The sequence below is a fragment of the Onthophagus taurus genome, chromosome 5 (assembly GCF_036711975.1).
Source record: "Onthophagus taurus isolate NC chromosome 5, IU_Otau_3.0, whole genome shotgun sequence".
In the NCBI taxonomy this organism is placed as follows: domain Eukaryota; kingdom Metazoa; phylum Arthropoda; class Insecta; order Coleoptera; family Scarabaeidae; genus Onthophagus; species Onthophagus taurus.
The window spans coordinates 12,123,259-12,134,645 of record NC_091970.1 but is presented as its reverse complement, the minus strand read 5'-3'; the positions used below and the strand labels follow the sequence as shown (position 1 = coordinate 12,134,645).

At 40.2% G+C, this 11,387-nt stretch overlaps 1 protein-coding gene across 1 annotated transcript; it reads left to right on the top strand.

Annotated features, from left to right (window-relative positions):
* Positions 1-5,966: 5,966 nt before the first annotated feature.
* LOC139429808 (uncharacterized) lies at positions 5,967-11,123 on the top strand. Its single transcript, XM_071196019.1, has one exon. It carries the CDS (start codon positions 5,967-5,969, stop codon positions 11,121-11,123), a length of 5,157 nt encoding a protein of 1,718 aa, XP_071052120.1.
* Positions 11,124-11,387: the final 264 nt, after the last annotated feature.

Here is an 11,387-nt window from a genome sequence, read left to right as displayed (position 1 = left end):
ACTTCGATCGTTAGATATCGTGTTTAATCGTGTTCGATCGTGTTTCAATATAACCCCAAATTTCCCTAAATAATTTCCCGTACTTCCCCAATAATTTCCCGTACTTCCCCAATAATTCCCCGTACTTCCCCAAACTTCTTCGATAATTCCCCGTAATTCCTTGTACTTCCCCGTAATTACAAGCATCTCCCTATAATTCCCCAGACTTCCCCGTAATTCGTCGAACTTCCCCATAATTTCTCCGCATTTCCCCTATTTTGTACACCTACTTCCCCAGCGGTTTACCCCTCGCGTTTAACTCTGCGCGCTGGGAGGAGATCCTCCATGCCTTGGAACGAAACTTCGCAACCCCGGACTATCTGATGCGGATTCTGGGAAGCTACTTCACGAATAGGATTCTATTCTATCCTACGATACCCTACAAGGCCCAAGAACAAAGAGGATGACATGTGGAGTGGCGCAGGGGTCCGTCCTCGGCCCGGTGCTGTGGAACGTCTTCTACGACGGGATGCTGCGGCTGCAGATGCCTGACGGAGTTTTTGTTGTGGGTTACGCGGACGATTTGGCTGCGGTGATCCAGGCACGGAACAAAACCGAGGCTCAGAGAAGCATAAACAGAGTAATGAGAAGGACAAGCTGTTGGATGATGGATCGCGGTCTGACCCTTGCGGCTGATAAAACGGATATCATCCTACTTACTGAACGCCGCATACCGCTGGAGATAGGTTTCAAAGTTCAAGAGACCGAAATCGTCAGTCGGAAAGCCCTGAAATATTTGGGGGTAACGCTCGACAATAGACTAACATTCCGAGATCATGTGAGGTGTGCCTGCGATAGAGCGGCAAAAATTACAACAATGCTGAGTCGCATAATGGGAAATGTTGGCGGACCGACTGCGACCAAGCGCAGACTACTTATGGAGGTCTCAAATGCCATAATGTTATACGGCTACGAGATCTGGGCCGATGATCTAAGGCAGGATAGCCGCAAACGTCTCATATCAGTCCAAAGAAGAAGTGCCCTGCGGATTACATCTGCGTACAGAATAGTGTCAGGACCTGCGGTGCTTGTAATCGCAGGCATACCCCCCCTTGACCTACTAGCTGCGGAAAGAAAGGAGGTATATGAGACAAAAGAGGCAGTGGAACTGATACAAGCGCGTAAGCAGGCTAGAATGCATACCTGTGATAAATGGCAGAAGCTATGGGACGAGGAAACCCGAGGCAGGTGGACGGCTCGACTGATCCCGCGTATCCAGATTTGGCGTGATCGAAAGCACGGCGAGATCAATTACTACATTACCCAAATCCTAACGGGACACGGATATTTTTGTAAATACCTCTGGAACATCGGAAAAGTAAATAGCCCTGCTTGCCCATATGCGGATGGGCTGACAGATGACGCCGAACACACAGTGTTCCACTGCCACAGATGGAAAGCCGAAAGGGAAGAGTTGACGGCAAATGTAGGCCCCATAGCACCCGGCACGCTAGTCAACAAAATGATTAGTGACGAAGCGACTTGGACAACAATCGTTACCTTTTTGACGAAGGTCCTCACCCAGAAGAAACTTGAAATGGATGTCGCCCTAGTCCATCTACACGAAACTGAGTACAGAGAGGGCTCCCCGATAGGATGAATAGCCTTTTCTGATCCTTTATTCGACGCTACTACAACTACCAGCTGAAGCCGGAGGGGGGAACCCCGACGGGACGAAGAGCCCCCCTCCGATACCTGTGAGTTTACGGTTTTATATGCAAACCTAAAAGTAATCATATATTTTTAATTTTTTATACGTACCTTAACCCGACGTGGAGTTTTCGATGCCTACGTACCTGTATTTAACGTGCAGTAGATCCACTGAAGTACTGAAGAATCATTGAAGACGGATGGGGGATCCCCAAGCACACGAAATGCTCCGATGAAATACCCAGAAGGGTGGTCCCGGAGTTGGGGAAAGAGGGGGAGTTTTTAGTGGGTAACTTAGGGACTAGAGTCCCACACTTCCGGCCGAAATATCTACCAACACATCACCATTTACAAGCGCCAACAGTAGGCCGGGGTGCGTAACGTATTTTCTCCTCCTCACCGCAAAAAGAAAACATTTGGCTAGTTAAGAACAGAAGTGATCCAGGTAACATTTTGTTATTATTGAGATAATAAGCAAAACGTGTTTTTACGATTATTAAAACTGAGGCAATATATTTTTGATACAATATATTAAATTATGATAGGTACTAACTCAACTTAGTCTTTACTAGAAGAGCTTTTTGATATATTCAATATTGAACAAGTAAAATAACACTTTTAAAAACTTGGATCACTTCTGCATTTATTAAAAAATTATATACGATATTACAGAAATGAAATAAAAGAGCTTTTAATGAAAATAAGTTTATTAATAATTGGCAAAGACAAATTATTCAGCCTCTATATTTGGGAGCACAAGGTGTGGTAAGTTTAAATAAAACTTATGGTGACAGGATGGTACATAGTGTAGCATTTTCTTTAAGTCCTGCATTTTTTGGTGGGTAAGCGGCTTACTACATGTTGTTTCTTTTGGGGTAAAAGACTTTAGAGTATTTAGAAACTGATTTCTATTCCCTTGTTTGTCTAAGTCTAAAACATCGTAATTTTCCGAGTAGTCGTCATTGAAATAGATTCTACTATCTCCTTTGCAAAATTTTATTTTTCTCATTTTAGAAATTAGGATACGATTTCCGTTAACACTTCGACCTGTTTTGTTCGTTATGTTTTCTAACCCTTTAAAGTCAATGAATTTCCCAACCATATCCGTCACAATAAATGGTTCTCTTCCTACAATTACGAATCAAGTCTATCCATTCTTGTGGAGTGTATATGTACTGTTGCTTCCTTTGGGCTTTAGAAATATCTGAAAAGTCAGAGTCATTGGGCAGAAAAGAATGACCGCTAACAAGATAACAAACAGTAATCTCTGATATGTGTTCTACAATATTAACCATATAAATCATAAAGAAAAAGAGGTTCCAATTACGATTTTGTCCCGTACATGAGTCACTGAATGTATAGACCGATGTTATATTATTGGAAATTCGATGCAGGATGTTGTAGTAAAGACATGATATGATTTCTTGGGACCCCCTGCCTGCGGTTGTTTCATACCACATGTTCATGATAATCTTTTTCACCATCTGGTAAATAGAGATGAGTCCCAAAGTTTAAAGTGTGTAACTGTCTGAGATAATAAACTTCACCTGTTGGTATGAAGGGTGTTGGATAAGTACGCTGTAAGTCAAATGTGATTAAGAAGACATGAAGAGTCGTCACTCAACACTTTGTGTTTATATGAATTCCTGGCCCTTTCAGCTAAAGCATGATGTTCCTTTTGCTTTGATTTAATCTGTAAACATTTCTCAATATCTTGTTCATGTTGAATGTCTATTCGAAATATATCACATGTTTTGCATGTATCCTTCTTTGAAATGTAAAAATGCAAATTATAGGTGTTAAAAATGGTTCTGTAGTAACTTTTTTAACAGGATCTTTACCAGCAGTTTTACATTTTTCAACATAAGATGAATAAAGTTTTTGCAGGTTTAAACTTGGTTCTAGATATTGGCAGTTAGACGATCTTTCACCATAGTGGCTCACATAACGAGGAATACTCTCAATGTGTTGCTTTACAAATTCTTTGATGTCGTCTGCAATTTTATTTCCAAACACTTGTTTACCTCTCTGATCTGATCTGGGCATGTTTGTTTCTGGCTCTCCCTTTTTTATAAGAGCATAATCTAACCTTTTATTAGATATGTGGAGAACTTTAAGAAAAAAGGACTTACAAACCTTATTCTCACCGAAAAAGAAACTTCGAGTATGTTGCTTATGACTAGATCCTCTAGAGATGCGTTTCGTCTCATAGGCAAACTTATTTTAACAGTAGTGCATAGCCATGCAGTTTGTCTATTCCAATCCATGGTATAGAATTTAGAGTGAATAATCTTTTGCACTCTTGTAGGAACATGATCACTACACTTTCTTTTGCATGTACATAAAATAGAAGTAAAAGGTTTCGCTGGTACTGTTTTTTCCAGAATAATTCACATACTGTTCACGTTTGTTTCGTTTTTGCTTGATAACATTTCTCTTTTTCACATATTCTCATTTTTCCGTTTTCGAGTTCTCACTACTTGTTCTGATTGCCCCATATTTTGTAAACTTGATGAAGATCCTGCTTGACTTGTGGTCGATGTATTATTAATATACTTAGATATATTTTCAATATTTTCTTCTTGGATCTTCTTCGTTGGTCTACTGTCACTATAAGGATCTGGTTGTGATTTCGAAAATTGATATTCAAGTATTGCAATTTCAGTATCAGGAACAACATCCATATATAGTTCGTTATGGATGCAGAATTGCAACATAAATTTAAGAAAAGGTTTAAATCATGACACTAAAGAGATTTCTTTATCGAGCATACGATAATTAATTAAAGGTAAACTCACCAATTGTTGAGGCACCATTATTCGTGGTAGGCCGATCTGAGTTTTCAACGAAAGCAGCTTGTTTTGCTAAAGCTAAATTAACAAATTTTTTTTCGACCGAGTAAACATTTTCACAATTAACAACACGATTTGGCGTAACCAGTTTTACTACGTTATTTTAATGAACAAACATCTTTAATATAACTTTGTAAGAGACTTTAGCTCGTTCCACCAGTTATGATTATTGATACGCAACATTGGCAGACGCCGTATTGTATGATATGATTTATTTTAACAAAAACACATCGGATTTTCCGTGACAATAGCTCTCAGTCTTCTCCGGAATCCTAGAACTGGCAGGATCTTTGTACCTTCCGAAATGTGATTGAAGATCTTGATACTCTGGTACAGAGCCGTCTTCTGAATCTTAGTAAGGCGCGTTTTTGGTGGCACCAGATAGCACTTCACCTTCCCGCGCGTGTTTCGAGGATGTGATATTTCATATTTCTTGAAAAATTCAAAGTAATTCTTCCTAACCAATACAGCACATCCAGAATATAAATTCCATACAAGTTAGGTATTTTATAGTCTTTAAAGTAACTTCTAAAGCTATCAGTATTTTTTAGACCAAATATTGCTCTTACACACCTCTTCTGTAGTATGAAGATTCTATCTATACCAAGACCACGGCCCCAAAAGACAACTCCATATGTTAAAAAAGTTCATTATTATTTTTTTTACAATTAATTTTATTTCCACGTTTAGTTTCATTTTTTCTTCGTGTCGTTTTTCTCGTTCCTGTTTGGGATGTATAAAAGTCTTGTTCTAAAATAAATGTGTCTCTTTTGTCGTCGAAATTTCGTGCGTGTCATTTCAAAAACCTGTTCCAAGCGTTCATTCCAATTTCACTTTAGTTTTCGTTGAATTTTTCGGAAAACTATTTTCCGATTGTCGTGAAACTTTCATAATCTTAACATTTTCTGGTCCTTCGAGCCGGATTCAGTTTACGATCGGTAAAATAATTTTCGAATAGTGTTACGCGAGTGTTCACCATCTTTCATTTCGGAAACGTGTTTCTTCAAAATTTAAGTGTTCTTCATACGGTGAACTTAAATTGGAACTTCGTCTCTTCATTTCAAATTGGAAAAAAGGGGAGAAAGAAAGAAAAAATTAAATTGAATTCAACTTCGTATATTTTTTTATTCTTCATTCCTCGGCGCTCCAAGGCCCCCGAAGAGCCCCTTCACGCCGAGTCTTCAAGGAGATTACATCCGTCCAGCGTCCTGGTTGGTGTCTTCGTCAGCACCAGGAGCATCGCCGTGCATACGTCGAGTGGATCCTCTAGGTTCTACGGATTGACAAAAAAAAAACGGTGACAATTTTCAATTTATTTAATTTCATTTCGCGTCGGAGTGTTAAAAATTAATTTTTTAAAAAAAAAAAAAAATACCTTTACAATTTCTTTGATTGACATTTTCGTTCGTTTATTTTTTTGTTAAAATGGCTCAACCAAGTAAAGACTTAGAATACATTTTCGAACGACAAAATGAACTTTTCAGTTTCATTGCAAAGTCCGAGGATAATCTTCGAAAATTGCCGCATGCGCGTCGTACGGTCGGTTCAATTAATACGCGAGTTGAGCGTATCATCGATAATTGGAATGAGTTCAAACAGAACCATTTATTACTAAATCAACACCGATCGGATTATTCGGAAACCATCTATTTTTCGGATGATTTATTCAGTTCGTGCGAGGAAAATTACACCAACGCGAAAGGTCTAATGTTGGACATGCTGAGCGACATCAGTAAAGCGGCAACTCGTTCGGAACCGGTTCAGGCAGCACCAAAGGTCGTGATTCCTCATCAGCGACAGCTTCCGCGTATCAACTTACCTAAATTTAGCGGTCGTTGTGTTGATTGGACCCAGTTCCGCGATTTATTCGTTACCATGATAAAAAACGACACTTCATTAACTGACGTCGAGAAGTTCCAGTACTTGAAAATGAGTCTGGAAAAAGAACCGGCTAGATTAATTAAAAATTTATCGGTAACACATGACAACTTCGATGTTGCATGGCAAATTTTGGAGGATCGGTATGATAATTTACGGGTGATAGTTGAAGCGCAACTTACCATTTTATTGTCTTCGAAATCTCTTCGCACGGATTCGTCTGAAGAGTTGAACAGCTTCATCGGCGAAATTAACGAATCCATCGGCGCGTTGGAAGCTCTGCAATGTCCGGTCGAACATTGGGATCTTGTCCTCATACACATCCTCGTTCGTAAACTCGACAGCGAGACGAGTAAAGAGTGGGAACGATCGATAAACAATCGAAAAATTTCATCGACATTTAAAGAGTTTATGGATTTTCTTAACAACCGCGTATTGACACTTGAAGCGATCGAAAGACTTTCCACCAAAAAGAAAAGCTTTTCAGTTTCGTCTGGGTCTGCTCAAAAACCCAGCTCGTTTAAATCCCATAACGTGTCGGTGGCGGTACAGAAATGTTTTATTTGTAATGGTGACCATTCAATATTTCGATGCGATAATTTTCTTACAAAATCTCCGAAACAAAGGAGCGAATTCGTAATTCAAAATAAGCGGTGTTTTAATTGTCTCGGGAGTCACTATCTTCCTGACTGTCGTGTAGCAACTCGATGCAAAACTTGTTCAAAACGTCATCACACCATTTTGCACGAATTTCCTCCTGAAAAATTAAATAAAAGATGCAACTCAAATTCTAACAAAAACAACGAATTTGTCGAAAGTAAAGTAAGCGTCCCTGGTACCTCAACGAGTCACCAGGTCAACACATTTCATCTCAGTTCCTCGGTTCTCCTAGCTACAGCTTTGGTGCGGGTAAAATCGGTTCGAGGTGATTCCCTTTTGGTTCGCGCCTTGATCGATCAAGGGTCGGAAGTTTCTTTCGTGAGCGAGGCTCTTGTGCAGCGTCTGTCGTTACCGCGCAAAGCCACATGCGTACCAATAAACGGCGTTGGATCAACACAAACGTGCGTTTCAAACGGTACAACGTCGGTTAATATCATTTCCAAAAGTGACAACAACGTTTCCATCGTCGAAGAGACTCTCATATTACCAAAATTGACTTCCTACATACCGAAACAAGAACCAAAAACCATTCCGGTTGAAGTAAATTCTTTGGATTTAGCCGATCCAGAATTCTATTCGAATCGTCGAATTGATTTGATTCTCGGGGTGAAGTTTTATTCGCGAATTATTTTGAATAATATTCGGAAATTTAACAACGGTTTTTTGGTAGCTCAAGAGATTCTTTTCGGTCACGTTTCTTTTCCAAGTGCAAATTCGGAACGGTTCGGTTTCCAATGTTCCGTTGATCGGGAGTTGTTAACCGCAATTCAAAAATTTTGGAAAATCGAGGACGACACTAATTCAACTCAAAAACTTGCCTCAGACGATCTTGAGTGCGAGAACCATTTTATAAACACTCATTCGCGAGACGTAAACGGACGTTTTGTAGTGCGGCTTCCGTTTAGACGACCTTCATCGGATCTCGGTTCATCGCGTCACGTCGCGGTTCGTTCTTTCGGTCGTATGGAGCAACGTTTCGCCGTTAACGAAAAACTTTTTCTAGCCTACCGTGATTTTATGCACGAGTATTTGACACTAGGGCACATGAGTTTGGTGTCGTTAAACCCAAACAATACGAATTATTACCTTCCGCATCACGGTGTAGTACGCGAATCAAGTTCCACGACAAAACTCCGCGTAGTTTTCAACGGTTCAGCTGTTACGTCATCGGGCCTTTCCCTTAATGACTGCTTACACGTCGGGCCAAAACTGCAAGCCGAGCTAGTTGACGTTCTCCTCCGATGGAGACGTCATAAAATCGTGTTTTCGTGCGACATTGAAAAGATGTACCGTCAAATAAACGTTCATCCGAATGATCGATCTTTTCAAAGAATTGTTTGGCGCGATAGTTCGGATAAAGTAATAGAAAATTATGAACTTAACACTGTTACTTATGGGTTATCGTGTGCTCCGTTCTTGGCTATCCGGTGCCTGCACCATTTGGCTGATCAGCACTCCACAATTCAACCTTCCGGATCAGTGGCTCTGAAAAAAGACACGTACGTAGATGATATTTTGTCGGGCGAAGAGACCATTGAAGAAGTTAAAACTCTCATTAATCAAACAAACAGTATACTTACGGCGGGCGGTTTCCACGCGCGGAAATGGATTTCGAATCAAGCTTCTACGCTTGAAAATCTACCGCGCGATGACGTTTCCATGAACGATACCATAAAATTTGAAGACGAATCCGAATTTCCACGCGCATTGGGACTTCTGTGGAATAATAAAAAAGACGAGTTTTTATTTAATTTAAGTGTTACTCATACCGATGAAAATCTTACCAAGCGATCTGTTCTTTCATTCATCGCGAAACTTTTCGATCCCCTCGGTCTTCTTTCTCCGTTCATAATAACGGCAAAAATCTTCATGCAAGAATTGTGGGTGCTTGGTCTTGATTGGGACGATGAATTACCGGAAGATCTCGCGAAACGGTGGCAAAATTTTCAAAAAGACCTTCTAAACGTTACTACCATCAGCATTCCTCGATGGTTTGGCATCGATAACAATAAATCCAACATTCAAATCCACGGTTTTTCTGATGCATCAACAAACGCATACGCGGCGGTTGCGTATATTCGGGTTGAAACCTTAGCGGAGGTGCGGGTTGTGTTGATAAGTTCTAAAACAAAAGTGGCTCCGTTAAAAGTTGTTTCGATTCCGCGCTTAGAACTGTGCGCGGCGGTAGTTCTATCTCGGTTGGTACATCGGATTCGATCTACGCTAGAATTCGAAAACTTTTCAACTTATCTGTGGACTGATTCCACTGTCGCTTTGTCATGGATACGCAGCCATCCCAACAGATGGAAAGATTTCGTGCGTAACCGTGTCATAGAGATTCAAGAACTATCACAAGCAAAGTGGTCTTACGTGCCTGGTTCCGATAATCCAGCTGACTTAGCTTCCCGTGGTGTGCCAATAAATAAACTTCAACAGCAATCGATATGGTGGTCCGGTCCATCATGGCTTCAACTTCCCTCATCAGATTGGCCTTCATTAAAAATTGCTGACTCAGTCGAAGCCGATCGTGAAATTAAAAGGACATCTTCTTCTCATCACATTGCGATTCAAACCTGGAATTTAAAAGAAAAATATTCTACATTAAACAAGCTTATTCGGGTCACTTCATGGTGTTTCCGTTTTATAAATAAATCAAAAAATTCAAATGTTTCAGGCAATTTAACTCCAGAAGAACTCGAAAAATCTTTGTTGTTTTGGGTTAAAGAGGTTCAAAAAACCAGTTTTAGAGAAGAAATTCAAATTCTATTAACCGGAAAATCTATTTCAAAAAGTAGTTCGATCTATCAACTTACCCCTTTCATAGACGGCCATGGACTTCTACGAATTACAGGACGTCTACAATTTTCCGTTTTGAATTGGGACGAGAAACATCCTATGATTCTTCCCAAGGACGATCCCTTCACAAAACTAATCATTGATGCTCATCATCGTCGAGTTCTTCATGGTGGAACTCAGCTTACATTATCTTCCATTCGTCGACGATTTTGGATTGTTGGTGGAAGATCTCCAGTCAGATCCTTCATACATCAATGCATCGTTTGTGCTCGTCAACGTGCAAAAACCAGTCAACAGATGATGGGTCAACTACCTCCGTCACGAGTAACCCCATCGAGACCGTTTCTCCACTCTGGGGTCGACTATGCTGGGCCATTTATTCTGAAAACACACAAAGGACGAGGTCACAAAACATATAAATCTTATTTAATTCTATTTGTATGTCTAGTTTCATCAGCAATACATTTAGAGATTTCCACTGACTACACGACGAATGGATTCATTGCCGCATACAAACGATTCACCGGACGTCGTGGTCTTTGCCAGTGTTTGTATTCGGATTGTGGTACCAACCTTATTGGGGCAGATAGGGAACTACGATCCCTCTTCAGCTCCGCCTCCAAGGAGTGGAATCATTTAATCAACGTCCTCAGCAACGATGGAACCCGTTGGAGATTCAACCCCCCTTCAGCACCCCATTTTGGAGGGAAGTGGGAAGCTGGAGTTCGCTCCGTAAAAACACATCTTCGGAAAATTATGGGTTCCACCGTTCTCACTTACGAGGAATTCACCACTGTCCTCATACAAATAGAAGCCGTCCTAAACTCCCGTCCTCTCTGTCCTGTTTCCAATGACCCTACTAATTTTGAATTTTTATGTCCAGCTCATTTCTTGATTGGGTCGTCGTTATCTGTGGTTCCAGAACCATCTCTATTGGATGAAACCATCTCACGTCTCAACCGTTACCAGTTCCTCCGACGTTTGATAGAAGAATTCTGGAAGCATTGGAAAGTATTTTATCTCCAATCTCTCCAAAACCGAAACAAGTGGCATCAAGAAAAGAACTTACCTAAAGTTGGTAGTCTCGTTCTTATCAAGGACGAACGGCTTCCCCCGTCCAAGTGGACCACTGCACGTGTCTTGGAACTTCACCCTGGGGCTGATAATCGTGTTAGAGTGGCTACAATAAAGACACCGACTACTACTCTAGTTCGACCAATAGTAAAATTATGTTCATTACCTGGCTAAGATAATTTCCGAATTCATTTTTTTTTTTCTTCTTCTTCCAATTATTACTGTGTTTAATTTCATTGTATTTAATGCATTTACATACAAAATATTGTTTTTTTTTTTTTTTTGTGTTGACATCTTGAGCGTCTTCGTGAAGTTAGCTGTTTAGCCTGTTTAGCGTTGTCATGCTTTAGGATACGTTCAGATATTCCGTTTTATTTTATTTTATTTTCAATTATTATACTTTTTTTTTCGTTCATATTGAAATTTCTGTTTATTTCG